The sequence below is a fragment of the Ascaphus truei genome, chromosome 4 (assembly GCF_040206685.1).
Source record: "Ascaphus truei isolate aAscTru1 chromosome 4, aAscTru1.hap1, whole genome shotgun sequence".
Taxonomy (NCBI): domain Eukaryota; kingdom Metazoa; phylum Chordata; class Amphibia; order Anura; family Ascaphidae; genus Ascaphus; species Ascaphus truei.
In genome coordinates, this window is record NC_134486.1 from 209,893,484 (window position 1) to 209,914,411 (window position 20,928).

The 20,928-nt window shown below is 44.3% G+C and overlaps 1 protein-coding gene across 4 annotated transcripts in view; it reads right to left on the minus strand.

Annotated features, from left to right (window-relative positions):
* Positions 1-20,928, minus strand: part of CATSPERE (catsper channel auxiliary subunit epsilon) — an 891,786-nt gene that overhangs the window by 281,925 nt on the left and 588,933 nt on the right. For all 4 annotated transcript variants that reach the window (XM_075596820.1, XM_075596822.1, XM_075596819.1 and 1 more), the window contains one exon: positions 15,670-16,109. In XM_075596820.1, coding sequence (XP_075452935.1) covers positions 15,670-16,109 — 440 coding nt within the window. The remainder of the gene's footprint in view (positions 1-15,669; positions 16,110-20,928) is intronic.

The window sequence follows — 20,928 nt, forward strand, 5'->3', positions numbered from 1 at the left end:
GAGTGCAGGCGGGCCGCATGCGGCCTGCGGGCCGCGTGTTGTGCATGCCTGGTGTACTGTAAGTAGAAACATTTAAGAATACAATTTAAAACAAGCAGCGTTTTTTTTTATTAAAGTACAGCAACTGAAAACATTTAAGAATACAATTTAAAACAAGCAGCAGTACAGTTACAGCAAGTGAAAACATTTACAGGTGTATGGTGTACCGTAAGTAAAAACATTGACAGTATGAATAGAATCCAATCACGCAGCGATTTCGATCCCCAGCAGATCGTACTTCCAGGGACGATGCCTTGTATGCCGCAAAATGCCATTTATGGAGTCTCTCACGATTTTCATTAAATGATCGCTAATTGAAAAATAGCGCCGCAATTCCTCCACAATAGTCTTTCTTAAATTTTTGGGAAGAGCCTTTTTGACGCGATTCCCTTCGTAGTTTACATTGTGAGCCCATCCGCAGTACACTGCATAGGGCACGTGGTGCTTGAAAATGTACATGGCATGTTTCTGGGCTACACCACCACTTGTTCCTATACTTCTCCCTGACTGGCTGGGACAGGTCGCGCAAGATGATGTCAGGAACTGTCTCAATGCAAGCGTTTGTGGGTGGGATTCTGGGAGTGGGTGTGCTTCTCGGAGCAGGTGTGCTTCTGGGAGCATGTGTGCTTGTGGCGGAGGGCGAGGGTAGGTTGTCTGAGAGGATGCTTTCCTCCTGTCTTGGTTGCCTTGTCAGTGTTGTCTCCTGACGTGGTCTTGACGGGGTTGTCATGTCATCCTCGTCAACGGCATACATGAACACATATTCTTCTGATGGAGGGGGTGTGCTTGGGGATGGAAGGTTGAAGGTCCCATTCATCCCATCCATGCCACCCTCCTGCTCTGGTGTCCGAGATACAGGGTCATGAACTCCAAGCAAATTATGTATCCCCGCTATGTCAGTCTCTATCTTCTCCATTCGTTGATCCATCTTCTCCATCCATTGATCCATCTTCTCCATCCGTTGATCCATCTTCTCCATCCGTTGATCCATATTTAGCATGGTCTCTAAAAGAAGATCTATCTTTACCAGCATAGAGTTCCCAGGGATATCGACACTTAACCCATTCAGCATGCGGTCTAAGGAGCTGGATCTTGTACATGGGGTGCTGTGGACATCTGGATGGATGGGTGCTGAAGAGGATGAGATGGGGGTTCCCTGGAGAGAAGCGGCAGTGTCAGCGAAGAGTGATGGAGAAGGTGACCTTTGGATTTCCGGGAGAGCAGCGGCAGCGTCGTTGAAGAGGGATGGAGAAAGTGACCTGTGGATTTCCGGGACAGAAGCGGCAGCGTCTTCGAGGAGTGATGGAGGAGGTGACCTGTGGGTTCGATTGGTTGGCTTCCATTTGTTTTGCTTTGTGTCTATATCAGCGAATTTCTTCTTGACATAATAAGGCTTCTTAAAAGCCTTAGCCTTTGGAGTCGTCAGAAGGTTTTCTTTATTAGCCTTAGCCTTTCGCTTTGGCCTTGGCTTGGAAACAGCTTCCGCCTTTCGCTATTTCAGCACGGCAGGCACGGCAGAAGAAAGTGGGTTCCTGCATCCATAGAATCGGGGTCTATCCATAGAAGCAGATGGCACAATGCAGTATCTGGACAAGGGCAAGCTCAGATACAGATCATCGAGTGGGAGGCTATGCAATGTGTGTCACCTTTTAAGCATGGCGCCAAGGTGCAGGTGTTAAAAGTGGGCGTACTCTAATGTGAGTCATTAAAGTATAAATACACCATCCATTTTGTGGATTCACTGCACATTGAATACACAGACTAAACATCGAATATATATGAGAATAAAGGAGATGTACACGAGAGCACAACGAAATGCAAATATTCAACGCTGGTTAGGTACTTGTATCAGCAGCCACCGTGAGCTATCATGCACACGGAAAAAACAAAAAAGTCACGAGGACTTCAACGGTAACTACCGCGTAAGTACTGTAAAGTATTTTGAAAACTGTACACTGTATGTTTTCTGTACCGTGCAGTACTGCAATAGCGCTTTTATTGGTTAGATGGCTAATTGTTTTTAACAGAATCATTTTCATACCAATTATTAGATAAACTGTACTGTACACATTTTTTTGTGTTACACTTCCTTCCTCTATTATCATAATTGCATTCCTACATTCTTATAATCAATTCTATTTGAAAATGAGTTGCACCTCTTTCCTTAATTATAACTCACTTCATTATTACTCATTATGACTCACGCACCCACAACCCCCTCATTACAGTACTCAGTTTACTCACATTCTGACACACACACACACACACACACACACACACACACACACACACACACACACACACACACACACACACACACACACACACACACACACACACACACACACACACACACACACACACACACACACACATTAAGTATTGTTAATATTATATCTGTTATATACAGTATTTACTGTATGTTATATATATATATATCTTTTATACTGTATATATATATATATATATCTATTGTTATCGCTGTATATTTATATAACTCTATTCTATATCTATTATTATTGTTATCGCTGTATATTTATATAACTATTATATTACAGTATTATACATATTTAGCTATACTGTATTATTAATTATTAATTATGTACTGTACTTGTGGGCTACTGTAACGTATTGTTGTTTCCTGTAGGGAGACAACTCTTCTGGTTGACCAAATAAGTGAAGAGAATGATGAGAAAAGTGCCTTAAGGGTCAAAGACACTCTGCATAAAAATCACAATCTTACCGTATCAGAGACCACCATCAAGAAGATGAGACGCAGAATTGGATAAAAATATGGACGTGTGAGGTTAGTACTGTACAGTACAGGAGGTAAAAGTGTGGTTTAATTACCCCTGAAGAAGTGACGTCAGGAGTCACGAAACGCGCGTAGGGTGGAGTTTAGCTGGATGTGATACAACGTGCGTGAGCCGGCGGAGGAGAAAAGCGGCGGTGTAGTAGTGACGTCATCGGAGGTGGACCTAGCGCTCCGAGTCGCGGACACGAGGAGGAGGCAGACGCAGGACTTAACCTCCCTATACACCGTGCAACATCTTCTCAGGCCTGCGGACAGCTCTTTGTATCCTGTTCATAGGGCTGTGTAGCATGTGAGTTTATTGCTGTTGGTCCCTATTTGTTTTATTAAATTGTATTATGGTATCATACCATTGGTATTTCTACCACTTTTTTATACAAATTCTCGCGACTGCGACTGATCCATTTGGAGAGGGCTAACACCATCTGAAAACCCACTGCTATCCAGTCTTTCACACCGAAGCACAAGCCAAAGATACCTTTCAAGGCCCTTGACTATCTACTTTTAAGTAAGTAGTTAGTAGCTGTGTGGGTGTAAACTGAAAAGTCAGAGAATACTGCGCAATGGTCTTTTTGTTTAATTGCAGATACAAATTTACCAGCAAAGAATCTCTAAAAGATCATTTGTGAGACCTACGAACTGCTCCTTCCTTCAGAGAATTGTGAACTTTCTATATATCATGTTTCCATACCTGGTAGTGCGCCAACGACTTCTTTTCTCTTTTGTTTGCCATTTGTAATAGCCTTATGGATAGGCTTCTTTTCTATCCTTAGGCAGCCACTCCCCCATTCACTCTTGGTTGTCTGCGGGGTTTTCTTGCACCACTGGTGTATCCTTCATTTAGGATATATTAAGTTCACATTTACTTACACTGTTATTTGTAGTTTTTGTATTGTTGTTATGCAAATAGGTAGAGCGCTTAGTATATGTTTAGATTCTCTTTTCCTGCAGAATTGGATGAAAATATGGACGTGTGAGGTTAGTACTGTACAGTACAGGAGGTAAAAGTGTGGTTTAATAAACTGTACCTATGGAGGCGCATGCGCGACGGCAAGGAGCATGGTCGCATAGGATAAGTGCTCCGTGCCTCGCTAAAACATATTGAAAGAAAAAACCCAACAAAACTGTCCATTAAACGGAGCATTTCATTAATATTACCCCACAATATCCCGCTATGTCGAGGAAAACACCCAAACCAGCCAAGAAGAAGGTGCTACCTGAATATTTCGGCCGATCTGGAGCGAGCGGTGCAGGGGGAGAAATGGCGCCATATTCGAATGCCGGCTCAGAGACGGAGCCGGACGGGGAAGGTGAGGAACGCGCCAACCCGACAACGCGCCCTGTAAGACAATGTGACATCGATAAACTGTATGATAATCTGAAGGCACTGTTGCAGGCAGAACTAAAAGATATCAAGAGAGAGGTTACAGGGCTGGGGGAGAGAACGAACGTCCTAGAAAATAAAGTTGACCAATCAATCAGGGCCATTAAGAAGCAAGACCGCAAACACTCTAGCCTCCAGGACCAAATAAATGAACTAAGAGACCGCCAAGAAGACATGGAAAACAGGGACAGGCGGAACAATCTCCGGATTAGAGGGGTCCCCGAAACTGTGCTGGATAGCGAGGACTTCATCCAGAAGTGGCTAGAGTCCCTGCTCCCTGACACCCCTAAGGAATATCTCACCCTGGACAGGTGCCACAGAGCCTTACGCTCCAAACCCCTAATGAATGAGCAACCGCGCGACATAGTGGTCCGTATGCACTACTATCGCTCCAAAGAAGCAGTGCTCCATAAAACGAGGCCCCTTCCATCTGTAGAGTATGAGGGGGTGCGCATGGCCATATATCAGGACCTGTCCCCTGAAACACTGGCTAAGCGAAGGGCCCTATTACCGTTCACCAGGATCCTGAGAGATAAAGGGGTAAGATATAGGTGGACCTTCCCTTTTGGCCTGCAAGTTACAAGGGGAGGCAAATCTACCACCATCAGAAGCCCAGAAGAAGGGCCAACTTTCCTTCACAAGATGGGCTTAGGTGAGGCCCCGGTGGGGGAGGATCCAGCTATGGCCCCCCCAGAACCTGTCTGGGAACAGAGGGCCAGATCCCCCAGAGAGCAAAGGGGCACAGCAGCTAACTAAGGGACTTTATTGAACATTTCCAGTTATCAGCAAAGAATCAAAATTCATTGCGAGACGTTAACATAGTTCCGTTTCTGAAGTTATTAAAGTTACCTGGACTCTGTCCACCGGCTACGTTGAAGTGACCATCGGACATACAAACTCACCCCCGAGTGAAGGAGGGTCGAGTCCCGACACCCCACCAACAGAAGTCAGGGGCCAAGACAACTTGAACGGAAGCAGCATCCCTGTGGAGAAATTTGACGGCCTACCTTGCTGAGAATGGCAGCCTCTGACACAAAATGGAGATGCAGCTGAAGAAGGCGGGAATCCACGCTGAGCCGCAGGAGCAGGAAGGGAGCGGTGAGCGGGAAAACTGGAGCAGTCGCACGCACCTCCGCGCTGGTGAGAGTCTTCGCCCAAAATGGCCGCCACCCGGATACACGTCACGGCTGGGCTCCGGAAGGAGCGGCGCCATCTTGGAGGTGGCACGGAGCGGGATCCCGTCGGGGCGGCCAGATGACGTCACCAGAAAGACTGAGGACATCCGTAAGCCCCCCAAGGCATCCAGAGGGCGCCGGTCGTCCTGCGCAGGCATAGACTAGCCACCTAACCGGCCCGACGCGGGCTTTTTGAATTATGAAGCAAAGTCAGTGTAGAATACATACGGGAAGGGAGTTAGTATAGCATAAACGCGGCAGCGCCATCAAAGGAGCAAAGGACAGGTGAGAGATAGCACGGGAGGTAGCAAGAAGATTAGCAAGTAGGAAAGAAGGGGTAGATGAGGAGGGTAAGTAGAGACTTAGAATAGGGAGAGGGGAGGTCAACGGAAAGCTTTAGAATAGCGATAGATAGATAGTGGGAGCGGTGACTGGAAATAGAGTGTAGGGGGAAGTGGAGTGGGAATTAGTAGGTTAGATATTAATGGAGGAAGAGAAAGGTTAGAAGATAGGTTGAATGGGAAAGGAGAAGGGAAGTAGGGAACGGAGATACACAAGATTGAGAGAGTGGGTGAAGGTAGAAAAAGAGACAGTTTTGGAATAGTGTAAGATAGATGGTGAGAGTGGTGACTGGAAGTAGATGGTAGGGGGAGGTGAGATAGGATTAGATAAGTAGGTTATTAAAGGAAGAGGTGGAAGGGTAACAGAGGGGCAGAGGCAGGTTGAGCAAGAGAGGAGCAGGGAACTAAGGAACGGGGAAATGAACAAGCAAGAGACACAGAAGAGATGGAAGGGATGGAGGGACAGCTATAGAAAGAGAAAAGAGAAAAAGAGGGGAAGCTCATAATCACAGGGGGATGAGGCTAAGACACCACAGATCTAGCTGGATACCCTAAGGCGGTGTTATAAAAGCAAGGGACAGAGTCAGGTTCAGTTCATTTCATGTTGGGTTTTATTAATTCAAGCTCTGAAAGAGCGAGGCGGGAGAGGGAGGGAGTGACCTGCTTCAGTAATCCGTATGGGCCACACACTAAGGGGGAGGAAGGGAGATCTCCTGGACCTTAGTGAAGCCCTTTGGGACTGGTTTAGAGGGGTGAGTGATCTTCATCCTACGGTCCCCCTGGTCGATTGGAGAGGAGACCAGCCACCCAAAGGCGGTGATCTCGTCGTGGAGGCGGCGTTGCAGAGACGACGAGAACTCTTTTGTTTTATGTCTTGTTTACTGTGTGTTGTGTCCCCCCAAGTGTTCCCTTCTGTGTGCTCCCCCTTGTGTTTTTCTATAGGTGGCAGCGAGAGGTATCGCAGTACAAGGAGAAGAAGCGTCCGAGAACATGGCCCAAAGGTAGTTCGCAGATCCAGACACCGACAGCGAGACCATCTCACGCTCTTAAATGAGTAAGGAACTCAGGCTAGTATCACATAATACTAAAGGGTTTAACAGCCCAGCTAAGTGCAGAATAGCCTTCCGAGATTATAAGCGTAAGGGAGCAGAAATTCTGTTTCTGCAAGAAACACACTTCTCTCAAGACAACTACCCAAAATTTCTGGATAGGGATTTCCCAACACATTTTCTGTCCTCCGCAAAGGTGAAAAAGAAAGGGGTGGCCATACTAATACATAAACGGATACCGTTCGTACCCGATAAGACCTTCAAAGACAAAGAGGGAAGATTCCTTATAGTCAGAGGCGCAATCCAAGGGTTCCCAATCACCCTAGCAACAATCTATGCCCCCAACGAGACGGCCCCAGGTTTTTTTTCTACCTTCTTTGGGAAACTTAACAAGGTGGCCAGAGGCAACATTATTGTCGCTGGGGACCTAAATAGGGCGCTACGGACGGACCTTGACAGATGCTCCTCCAGTAATACTACACACAGATCTGACATACTAACAATTAAAAAAGGGCTACGTGACTGCCAACTACTTGACATATGGAGGGAACAGCACCAGAGACTGAGAGAATACACCTTCTACTCACACCCACATGACTCATATAGTAGGATAGATTACTTCCTTGTATCCAATAGAATGGTCCCTGGGGTCTCTCACACCGAGATCCATGATATTTCATGGTCCGACCATGCATCCATAGAGCTGCGATGCACACTCATCCCACTAGACAGACCCAGAGCGAACTGTAAACTAAATGAACTCTTGTTGAAAATCCCAGCCCTACAATTGGAAATAGGGGAACGGATCACTCAATACTTCGAGGAGAATGAGGGGAGTGTGACTACCCATTCCACTCTGTGGGAGGCCCATAAGGCTACCCTCAGGGGGTCATTATCAATTTGGCCGCTAAGAGGAAAAGAGAGCGGGAAAGTAAAATTTTGAAACTAGAGGACCAGCTATCGGAGCTTTCCTCCTTACATCAGAAAAATAAAAATGCCCATACATTAACCAAAATAATAGCCACTAAAAATAGCCTTAATCTTCTCCTCTCCGCTCAGGCTGAGAAGGAATTGACCTGGTCCAAACGGAAATTCTATGAAAAAGCTAACAAGCCGGACACACTACTTGCCAATAAGCTAAAAAACAAGCTTCCAAATTATCACATTCACGCAATTCGAAACCAGGGCGGGGACCTTACCTCCATCCCAGCGAACATAGCAGGGGAATTCAAAAAGTATTATGAAATATTATACAACGGAGATAAGGTAACCCACACCCCAAAAACAAAAGAAGAGTTACGGACCTTCTTAAAAGAGGCGCAATTACCCATTTTGAAGAGATGCGAAAGGGAGGCACTCCAGTCGGACTTCACGATGGAGGAACTCTCTGGGGTCATCAAAGCATTAAAACCAGCTAAAGCCCCAGGCCCAGATGGCTTCTCAAACTTATATTACAAGAAATATTTAAAAATTCTAGCCCCCCACATGTTGAAATTATTCAACGAAATTTTAGCAGGGGCCTCATTCCCAGCACAAATGCTCCAAGCCTCAATTTCGGTGATCCATAAACCCGGAAAGGACCCGGCAGACTGCAAGAGCTACCGGCCCATTTCACTGATTAACTCGGACCTTAAAATATACTCTAAACTCATAGCCAACAGGGTGGGTAGTGTCCTTCCCGGGTTGATACACACGGATCAAGTAGGGTTTATCGGAGGTAGACAAGTGGCAGATAACACCAGGAGAATTATAGATTTGATTGATCTGGCCCAAAAAGAAAAAATACAATCCATGGTGTTAAGTCTGGACGCTGAGAAAGCCTTTGATAGAATAGACTGGCCCTACCTTTCGGAAACATTGAGAGCATTTGGCTTTGAGGGACGCCTCCTGCAGGCCATCCTGGCGCTGTATAAAAATCCATCAGCAAGAGTGAGATATCAAGGCTTCCCCTCAGAACAGTTTGAAATCAAAAGCGGAACACGTCAAGGATGCCCGCTGTCGCCATTGCTGTTCGCCCTATGTATAGAGCCTTTGGCGGCACACATCAGACTTAATCCAGATATCTCTGGTATCCCAGTGGGAGACCAAATGCACAAAGCCGCGCTTTATGCGGACGATGTCATTCTCACAATAACCAAACCTCTCACATCTCTCCCAAATATATTCAACGTACTGGGCAAATTTAACCAAATTTCGGGATTTAAGATCAATCAGTCAAAATCAGAAGCCCTCAATATTAATTTACCAAAAGAAATCGAAAAACTGATTGACCTCAATTTTCAATTTAAATGGCAACCCTCTGCGATCAAATATTTAGGGGTGTATCTCACAAAAGAATACAAAACTTTATATAAAGCAAATTTCCCCAAGATCATAAAGACACTGGGGGAGGATCTCCGAACCTGGATGAAGGGGAATATCTCATGGATTGGGAGGATACATAGCGTGAAAATGAACCTCCTCCCAAAGATGCTATATCTTTTCCAGAGTCTCCCTATCCCATTGGTACAGGCGGACATCCTCTCCCTCCAGTCAAAAATTATGAAATTTATTTGGAACGGGAAAAACCCACGAATTACTAAAGGGATTTTAAAACGTCCCACACTACGTGGAGGGTTAGCGGTGCCTTGCTTGCAGGCCTACTACAAAGCAGCCCAATTAGGGCAGATTTTCCAATGGCACACAGACCCAAGCCTTCGGAGATCGGTCGAGTTGGAAAAGAGATGTTGTGCACCAATTGAAATCCGAAATTTAATCTGGCTACCCAGAGAAGGGGTACGCAAGATGAACAACCCGCTACAGACCATGGTCAATTCGTTAAAAGTCTGGGAGGCCACGAAGTTTAAATGTAACCTGACAACCAAAGCGTCAGTAATGACACCAATAGTGGGCAACCCAGATTTCGCTCCGGGCCTGAATAGCAAAAATTTCTTAATTTGGACTCAGAAGGGATTCTCCCGCCTAAAAGATCTGGAGGGCAAAATGACCATACAAACATTTGAACAAATTAAATCCTCTAAGAATATTCCAAACAGCGAATTTTTTCGGTACCTCCAGATCAGGGATTTCTACAACAAAACGCCAATTCGACCGGCACGAACAAATTTTGAGCAGCTGTGTTCTAGAGATACGGACACGAGGGGACTCACGTCTAGAATGTACAGGGAAGTGATCTGCCAGAAGTCGCCCAATGACAATACACTGAGTTACATGAGACAGTGGGAATCTGACCTAGGAGAGACTTTAGAGGACGATGAATGGGACAGAATTATTCAGGCGGCGGCAAAAAGCTCAATCTGCACCACATTAAAGGAGAACGCATATAAAGTCCTAATGAGGTGGTATTACACTCCGACACGCTTAGCGAAATTTGTAAAAGGCTACTCTCCTCTCTGCCCTAAACAGTGCGGGGAGGCAGCAGATCTCCGACATATGCTGTGGTCTTGCACTAAAGTGGCCCCTATTTGGGAAAAAATCAGAGATTGGATTCAGCGGATTCTCGATTTGGAGATCCCCCTGGACCCGTGGCTGTTCCTATTGGGCAGGCGGATCCAGGGTCTGTCAAATGCGTCGCATAAATTAATCGCGCACTTTGCTACTGCCACGAGATGCGAGATTGCAGCGTTATGGAAACAGCAAGAGTTACCAATTATCCCTAAGATCAGAAACAGAATTTGGCATGTTTGCCGGATGGAACAATTAACGAGTTTAGTTAATGACTCCGGCACAAATTTTCTAAAAGTTTGGGATCCATGGTTGACCCAGGAAGAAACCCCAGGAGTGGATGCCGCCTCAATCTTGCATTAACTAAATCAAGTACGTTCTCCTTTATGGGCAGAGTAGACAAAACGACATAGTGACGCACAGCTATCAGATCTCCCGGTAGCCATAGACAAGAGGAGAATAATGGTACGAAGGGTAATAGAATCTTTGTAGAGCCCGCCAAAGTTAAAAGCCGTAGCGAAGGCCGAGAAATCTCGAACACGACAAATCTGCACACCCTCTCCAGAACCTGGAAACAAACCACCTCCCCCCCCCCCACCTCTCCCCCCTCCTACCCTCTATCCCTGTCTCCCTGTCAAGTCTGTCCGGTTTTGTTTGTCCTGTGTCAAGTAGTCACGTCTAACTGTTGTCACTACATGTAGTTTGACAAAAATGGAAATGTAACAACGGGCTGTGGAATATTGGTTGTAATTGTACTTTCCAATAAAAATTGAAAGTTGAAAAAAAAAATAAACTGTACCTATAAAATTATTCCTTATCATTACAGAGCGTACCCTATGATAAGGGACGTCAACAAGATCAAGAGAGTGGTCCAGGCACAGGCATTTATTGACAGTGGCGAAACTTTTCAGGATGCATCTTTACTGACGAGTCTACTGTATCGCTGGAGAGATTTGCAACCTTTGCATTCCACAAAAAAGGACGCATATCTATGAAGCCGCGTCCAAAACACCCAGTGAAGATGCATGTGTGGGGTGCCCCCTCTAGGCGTTGGCCAGGATGCATCGTCATCTTTGACGGTAAAATAAGGCCCAAACTTACACGCTGTTGCCTTATGCACTGTACTATACAAGTGTGCATTATTTTGAGCACTTTTCTTTTCTTGTTACAGGAATCATGAATAAAGCTTTTTTCCAAGAGCAAATAGTGCCAGAGATTGTGGAATACATCACACGTGAATTCCCAGATGCTCACCGTTTCTACCAGGACAACAATCCCAAGCACACCGCGTCAACTGCGCATATTCTTGCCTGCGGTATCAACTGGGTGAAGACGCCAGCGGAGTAAGTACGGTAACCGTGTCTCATTTTTCCCCACTGTTTACTGTGTATCTCTTTAACTAATTTTTTTCATTTTTTTCCCCCTCCAATGACAGATCGCCAGACTTCAATCCTATCGAAATGGTCTGGCATCAGCTAAAGGATTATATCCGCAAAGTGGTGAAACCCTCAAAAAAGGATGTGTTGTCGAACGGCATACTGAGTTTTTGGAACAATGTACTCACCGTGGAACGATGTAATAAATATATCAACCATATTGCCACTGTGTTGCCCATTGTGATACAGCGTAATGGGCATGCATCAGTAAGGTAGTATGGTACAGTTCTGTACTGTATTATGGTAATTATACAGGTAAGTGTGGCATAGATTGTTTTACAGTATACACCATGCACTTCACTGAACTAATTTTTTCTTTTCAGAGAGAGCTGCACTCCCAATCTTGTTACAAATTATTTTACAGTAGTCATACTGTACAGTAGTTCCAGTATACAGTAGTCCAATATGGAGTAGCAATATTGTACACAATGCCATTATATGCACTTACTGTAACTGCACTAATTTTTTCTTTTCTTTTCACAGAGATCTGCACTAAAAAAGGACGGGTGGGGGGAGGGGGGGTAAATTGTGTGAACTGTGTGTATAGTGTATCTACAGTACACACATTTACACAACCCCCCCCTCTCTCAATGAACTACAGAATGCAATATGGTCACGACGAAGAAGAGAAAGACTAAAAATTTGTATTACTGTTTTTATTATTTTAAATGTGCAATATTCATGATTCTTTGTATTTTTCATTCTTCCATGATTATCCACCAGCCCTCAATTTTCAACTGACAGAAGAACTACAGTACATATACAGTACAAAGAAGATAAAGACTGAATTTTGCATTATTCATGCTTATTTGTATTTTTTATTCGTGATAAAATAAATATTTCATTACATTCATGATAATCATAATCATTGAAAGACCCCCCCCCCCAAAGAAAAAGAAAGAATTACAAAAATTGGTAATTTATCAAAAACATGATTCAGATGATGGTTTTTTTAAATCTCTTTTTTTTTCTTTGAACTTTAAATTCACTTTGAATGTGTGTGTGGTAGGGGGGGTTCTTGAAGAAGGCTTTGGGTTTGTGTGTGAAGTGCTTAGGGGTGGGCTACACTACTTACTGTAGTTGCCAAGAAAGGCTAATCAGATTAACATATTAAATTCGAGAAAGGATTATTACACGTGCGCATGCGTTACCCTAAACGAAGCCTCAAAGGGTTGGAGGGGGGTGGGTGGATGAGTCATACTGGTCTCTGCATTAATAATCAACAAGGTCCCAAAGAGAATTGCACGCAGGCACAGAGATGTGACACCAGGCTCGCGACGATTTAAAACACAAAGCCAACCATTAGAACATGAATGGTCTGTGTCGATAAGAAGTTGAAATCAAATCCTTGAGCGGGGGGGGAAGGGGGTAAAGCTGCATGAATGATTAGCTGTACTATCGTTCAAATAAATATTTTCCACAGGTCATGGTCATGTTTTGATCCCTACACCCACCCCCCCAAATAAATTAAGATTACATAAATAAAGCATGTGCATGACTAGTGTCGCATTAAAAAGCTAGAGTGCCGATTGAATATCAGAATATCAAGAATTTTTATGCAGGCACTTGTCTGGAATCGAAACCAAAAATCCACACCAAAAAAAAAATGATCAGACTTGAACTTCTACAATAAATGAATGTGAAGTTACACACGCATGCGCATAAATGTGACACCAGGCTCTGTACGTTATACACGCAGGAATGTGATGACAGGTTCGGGAAGATTGAAGCCAGAAAGCCATAAATTCCAAGGAATGGTGTGGGAGATGTATACTGTAGATAAGAAGTAGATAAGAAGTTGAAATACAGTAGTACTTTAGCCTTGTGTGTGTGCGGGGGCGAGAGGGAGAGCGTTGTACAGTATGCGCCGAAAATGTGATACTGTAACACGCCTATGCGTTTCATTTTACAATTACAGTACTGCGCGCGCACACAGACTTGCAGAGAATGTACGGCTGTACTGAACTGTAGGTTGAATTGCTATTAGACTTTTAAGACAATAGCTCGTGAACGCCCACCTGTGTTTTTAGATGGTATTGCAGTATAGCAGACAGCACTAAAAATTTGAGCACTAACATACCTAAAACCGCTACGGAAAAAAAGAAAACAGACCGCATCTTGCCGCATCTGGTCGCGTCTTGTCAGAGCGACACGGCTACGGCCGCATTAGGATAAAGGTGGCCGCAGCTGTAATTAATTGTTGTTTTGGTTAGTTCTTTTAGCTAATAAATTAATTTTTTGGGCTAGTGGTGTGATTTATTTAATTAATTGGCTAGTGGTTTTTTTTCTTTAATTGATTGGTTAGCTAGTGGTTTTATTTAGGTAATTGATTGATTACCTATTGCTTTTAGTTTTACAGTTTGGGGGTTTAGGTGCTTGTTGTAAATGTTTTATTATTGTGTATTTTGGACATTCAGGCTTTTGTAAGTGACCATTGACTGCTATAGTAGCTTATCATGCCCATATTATATGGTTATGATGTACTACTATAACAATCAATGGGTACAGGGTGGGTGTAATGGGGTCCGGGGTGTGTTGTTAGGCTTCCCTGGTGGGTAGCGGGGCAGGGTGGGTTAACCCCTTAATTACTATAGCGGTTATTAAACGATAAGTTGATTAAGGGGCTAGGGGCAATTAGATTGTATTTATTATGTATGCTTTCTGTCAACGGAGGACATAGACCTGCAGTGTGCGGGGTATACGTGGACTCACTTCACATTGACAGGGGTAAGTAGAACGGTTTTTATTTACCTTATTTATGCTGGCTGGCTAATGTTGTGTTAAAAAATGGGCAAATAATCTATTATCCATATCTGGATAATAGTTATTTTGCCCATTACTGTATTGTATGTGTTTGGGGGGGGGTGTATTTATTGAAATGTAGGCCATCTTTATTTATTTTTTTAATATAGGAATGGTACCGCAGGCCTGCGGGGACCCACGGACGCCCACGGGGACCTCATGAGGACCCAATTACACCTGAGGGGATGAATCGGGCGCCCCACAGCTGTGGGAGCCCCGGGGACCCGTGGGGATCACCCGAGGGGCCCCCAGACACCTGCGGGATCAACCTGAGGGCCCCCAGACACCCGTGGGGATGACCCAGGGACCCCCAGGGACAACCTGGAAGCCCATGTAGCCAAGCTGGGACCACCCAAGGGCCCTCAGGCACCCATGGGAACCTCCCAGGGTGCACTGTGGGGACTGCACACACCCGTGGGGACCACCCGAGGACCCACGGACGCCCACGGGAACCACTCGTGGGCCTCCAGACACATGTGGGAACCACCAGAGGGCCCCCAGACACCCATGGAGATGACCCAGGGACCCCCAGATACCCGCAGGGACATCCCGTGGACCCGTTGGGGCCCATGGACACTCGCAGGGACCACTTGGAAGCCCAAAGTGCTTAGCAGGGACCACCCAAAGGCCCCCAGACACCCATGGGAACTCCCCAGGGTGCACTGTGGGGACCACCCGGGGACCCCCTCAAGCCTGTGGTATTAATCCTGTGTCTATAAAAATAAATATTGGTTTTCTGTGGGGACACAGGGGGTGGGTTGTGTATTGGTGCTTACTTACATGTAAATGTCCCGTGTCACGTGATCGGGATATTTCCATGCATAGGAGATACCGGCACCCCATAACGGGGCCTGTATCTCAGGAAGCAGGGGTCCCTGGACCTGAAATCAATGTGGTCCAACTCCGGTGACCCCCTGCTACATTACTGTATTGTGTAACATTAAATAAAACCCCTGCGATCGCCTGTGAGAGGCCTCTTACAGACAAGCAGAGCCTGGTAGGATTAACACAGCAAGGACCCCTGCTGTGTTTATCCGATGGGCCATTAGTCTGCCACAGCAAATGTTAAAAGAATCTCGGAGAAATCTCGAAAACCAACTCGGCAAATGTTCGAATAACGGCCGCTGCATCTGTATGTTATTATCAAAGCAGAATTACCAACAGCAAAAAGATTACTGTTTTCTTACCAGGTTTTTAGTGCAAATTCCACTTGCTATTTCATACTGTAAACTTGTTGTCATAAACAGCAAGCTAGGCAAGTAGTTGCAGACTTCTGTAAATAGACATTGGTCTTCCTTGTAAACCAATTGAGCCCAAAAGCTCACTTTATTTCCCATGTCTAAAAAGTACACACTTGAACTTATACTGTGCTGGAATACTCTGTATTCACAAGTTTCCCGTAATATATGTGTAGAACTCAAAACTTCCATTGTCAATGGATAATACTGACGCGACACTCCAGAATTTGTGACAAGTATTACAAACAAGTCACCAGTTGGATTCAAGTAAAAAATCATGTTTGAGCTTTGAGTTTGCCATGCATGAAGCTGCAAAATATTTTTCATTTGAACTTTTAGAAAAAAAATGTCATTATTTTTCATTTTTATTATTGCATTTCCAAAGTAATCTGAAAAAGAAAAGGAAATAGTAATAAATATTACAAATAATCTTAATTAATCAGTCTTCCTAATATGTTAACATTTAATATTCTTACCTTGCAATTAATATATACTGTATCTATATAAATTAGGGGCTAACTTGTCACTTCCCAGGCTTGCCCCTTACCCACCCCATGCCTTTCCTTTATAAGCATTTTTCCTCCCATTCCCTTAATTTGAATTAATATTAAAGAAACAGAAAAAAGAGAATAGTCAGGGTTCAATAGCATTTTGTGCAGTCGCATGCAACTCTCTGAGGCAGTTCTCAAGTGTGTTGCTACAAGGGAGTATGGTATACTACAAGTTTATCTTTATTGAAAGCTTACAATTTCACTTTATTTTGAAAGAAAACAAGATTTATTTTAAAAGTTTCTCTGCATTTCTATTTTTACAACATACATATTGTTTACATCTATCAAAGATAGAGTCCAAAGAACTCGTCCATAATTTTAATATATTCATATTTGTTTTAATCAGACAGTAGGGATTACTACAAAAGAAAGAGATCCCTCTTGAAAGCACTCAGTGTGTATAGTGTAAATGAGTGTATATTAAAATAGTTTATTAAATCTACATCTAAAAGAAAGTCTCAAAATTGGTGGGATAGAATCTATGGCCAATTGGTGAACAAAACACGAAAATACAAACAAAAAGATAAGAACAACACAGGATAACCTTATATATCTAACTTGTCCACATGGTGGTGGCACAGATTTAGCTAGACATAGGTAAAATAGCAATCATCCTATACAGTAGAAGTCACATATAAGTGTCTATAGACTAGGATATAAGGGATATAAGGAACCTGTGTTTGTGGATAGCTTGGAAATAAAATAAATACTAGAATAGTAAATCACATGTGCCTATACTTAGTACCGAATGGTATAGTACAAGTCAATTGCATAATAAGTACAGATGTGAGTAGTACACTACCAGTAGTATATACAAATGTAAACCTGATAAAAAGGCACACAAAGTGTGTATACACGCCTAGAGGCACGAATCCAGTTTGTATCCAGTTATAGCCTCTTACTCTAGTTTCTCTAAAAAGTTCATATAACTTAGTACCGATTAGTATAATACATATAAACTACCGATGAAAATAGTCCTCTACCAGTAATGTTTCATTGGTCATATATATCTGGTTAATAGGCACATAAAATGTGTATACAAGCCTAGAGGCATGAATCAAGTTCGTATCCAGTTATAGGGGGCTATGCACTAAGCTCAATGGGTTTGCGTTCTGATGTTCCAAAAAAGCACGCCCGTTAAAAAGTGAGGCCGGGGACGCAATTCACTAAGGCCTTGAGCCCATTTTTTAACGTACGTGCTCAAAATAGCCACAGCGTACAGGATACTTTTTTTCCCCCTGCTAGTGTTCTTAACCTTCACGTACGCTAGCTGATAGAAAAAAAGCCGCATGTAACATTTGCATGGAGATTCTGTATCTCCATGCAAGGCTGTTACAGGCGACCGTACACTAAATAAATACATTTTAATAATAGTGTACATGGGCAGGGGGTCTCCGGAGATGAACCGCATTGGTTTAAGGTCCGAGAACCCCCTACTTCAGGAGATACAGGCCCCGTTATGGGGTGCCGGTATCCCCTGCACTTTAAAGCTCCCGCGTCACGTGACCGGGTTATTTACATTCTGCAGGGGATACCGGCACCCCAAACCGGGGCCTGTATCTCCTGAAGTAGGGGTTCCCCGAGGCTGAAACCAATGCGGTTCAGCTCTGGAGACCCCCTACACATCTACACTACTGTCAAAACACACATATCAATAAACAATAATTCCTTACCCTAGCGGCTATCCGCTATGGTTATGAAGCTGCATTAATGTAATTTTAGTAATAGTGTGCGGGAGCAGGGGGTCCCCTGAGCTGAACCGCATTTATTTCTGCCTCAGAGACCCCCTGCTTCTCGAGTTACAGGCCCCGGTATGGGGCATCGGAGGCCAATGTCGCTGCCATCTTTATAGCGTCCAAGACACGACGTGGGCTCTATAAAGATGGCGGCAACACTGGCACCGATGCCCCAAACCGGGGCCTGTAACTCGGGAAGCAGGGGGTCCCTGAGGCAGAAATCAATGCGGTTCAGCTCAGGGGAGCCCCTGCTCCCGCACACTATTAATAAAAATATACATTAAAGCAGCTTCATTACCTTAGCGGCTATCCTCTAAGGCAATGAAGGGGTTAAGGCACAATAGCATGTTTATTGGGGACAATTGCCCCCAATAAACATAGCAATATACAACACACATCCCCCCGCCCCCTAACACATACAGTACAGTAATGGGCAAAAAAACTATTATCCACATATGGATAATAATGCATTTGCCCATTTTAAATACATATATATTACAATAAATTCATATTACACTTACCTTTTCCAGGCACCCACGATGAAGGCCGTCTTCATCCTCATCTTCATCCTGACCATGTCCCTCCGGTGCTGCAAAACATACTGTACACAAGAATAAAAATAGACCCTAACCCCTTAATCACCTTAGCGGTCATTAACCGCTACAGTCATTAAGGGGTTAACCCACCCTCACCCACTAACCCAGGCGGTAAATGCCCTCCCCCACTACCCATCCCGTAAGGCCTAACCACCCTCACCCACTAACCCACTAACCCAGGCGGGAGGCCTGCCCACATACCCTTGGGGCCAATACCCCCTTTACCCACCCCAGTACCCACAAGAAAAACAATACACAGCCCCACAATAAACATCATTATATGTATTCTATACATAACCCACCCCCTGTGCACCCCCATAAATATATGATTTATTATTTTACATACAGGGTTAATACCCCAGGTCCACGGGAGTCCCCGGTGGGCTTGACGGGTCACCTCACAGACCTACAGTAGCCCAGCACCATGTTTCAAACAGGGTCTGGAGGCCTGCGGGTGGTCCCTACCAGGCGCCATGGTCCGCGGGTCATCGTGGGCCACAATGGGGTCCCCACAGGTAGGCCTGCGGCTGTCTGGGGGGCCCCGGGGCAGACCCACAGGTGTCTGAGGGGCCACGGGTGGTCCCTACGGGTCCACTGTGCCCCCACAGATGTGGGGCCACCAGTTCTTCCCCGAAGGTGTCCCCCATGGACCCGGCAGCCTGCTACCCGTGGAAAGCCCGAGGAGACCTCAGGTGGTCTCCAGAGGTCTCCCGCAGACCAAAAGGAACCAACCCTGTATGTAAAAAAAATAAACCTGACCTATACATTAAATACATCAATCCCCTCCCCCCCCCCACAACACATATAATACAATAATGTGCAAATTAACTATTATCCAGATATGGATAATAGATTGTTCGGCCATTATGAAACACATAAAACATGCATTAATCAAAACATGAATTCTTAATCTTAAAATCACCACATTGCATGTTACAATTAATCCAGCAGCACTTGTAAAAATAAACCAACAAACCAGCAGCTACACAAATGTATATAAAATGTCACACAATTGCATTGAGTGTGTACATGATGCAATTAATCTGTGCATCATGTAAAGTAGAACTGGATAAACGTGTTATCCTATCAGGTGCATCAGAATCAATATAGTAGTCGCTGCAGATGTAAATACATTAATACATGAACATTTGGCATCAGATAGCAACTGGCCCAGCTCTGGGCACCAATGGTTGCAAAGACTCACGGTTTGGAGAGTAAAATTGCAGTTGCTCGGTCCTCAGTGACTGTAGTGTAGCACCGCCAACCCTATCGTGACTGTGACGTCACGTGGGGCAGTCAAGTGACCGGCGGTGATCTCCTCCGGGATGAACAGATGGGGACTGACAAGCACCGTGTCTCAGGTAAACTGCTGGTATCAATGTTGCACCGCTACCTCCAACGTAACTGCGATGTGGCGTGGGGCTGTCACGTGACCGGCGGTGATCTCCTCCGTGTGCAGCGGCTACCCGGCGTGCATTCCAGCGATCAGCAGCAAGGGGATTCCTCCAGCAGCAGCGGGAAGAGCAGCGGAGCACAGCCGTAAAGCAAACAGGGTGTAGACATGGGTGGTGACTAAAAAAAGTTTATTGAAACAGACATGTGTAGCTGATGGATCCTCTGACGCGTTTCAGCCCTCAGGCCTTTGTCTGAGGGCTGAAACGCGTCAGAGGATCCATCAGCTACACATGTCTGTTTCAATAAACTTTTTTTAGTCACCACCCATGTCTACACCCTGTTTGCTTTACGGCTGTGCTCCGCTGTGCATCATGTAACACTATGCAAAATATATGTAACAATAAAATACACTATGAACAATGTCCCCTAACCACCAATGCTATCATGAAAATCAAACAGAAACTAAGCAACATCAATACATTTACCATCAATCAATTAATCCATTTTCCTAAACCAATTACAATACAATACAAATCAATAATACAATTCCCTATTCAATTCCTAAAGCCAAACCATTGCCAAAAGAATTCTAATTGAAAGTAACCACCATCATTCTAATCTAACTACCAGAAATAAGCATTAAAAACAACCTGTAACTAAATACAAATTACATTATTCACACCAATGTATAAATAAAGCTGCTAAATACATTAGACATACATGAAAAGAACATAATCATTAGCAAAACAATCATTTATTATCCCTGTATGTCTTTCCATATAGATAGATATACATAACATACAGGTTCAATAATAGAGCATAAAATACAATGTATTTACATCCAAAAATCACATAGAATACACCCATTCAGTGTCCGTGAATGTATGTATATCCATAGGTACATAGTTACATTCAGGGGCATTAAATGGG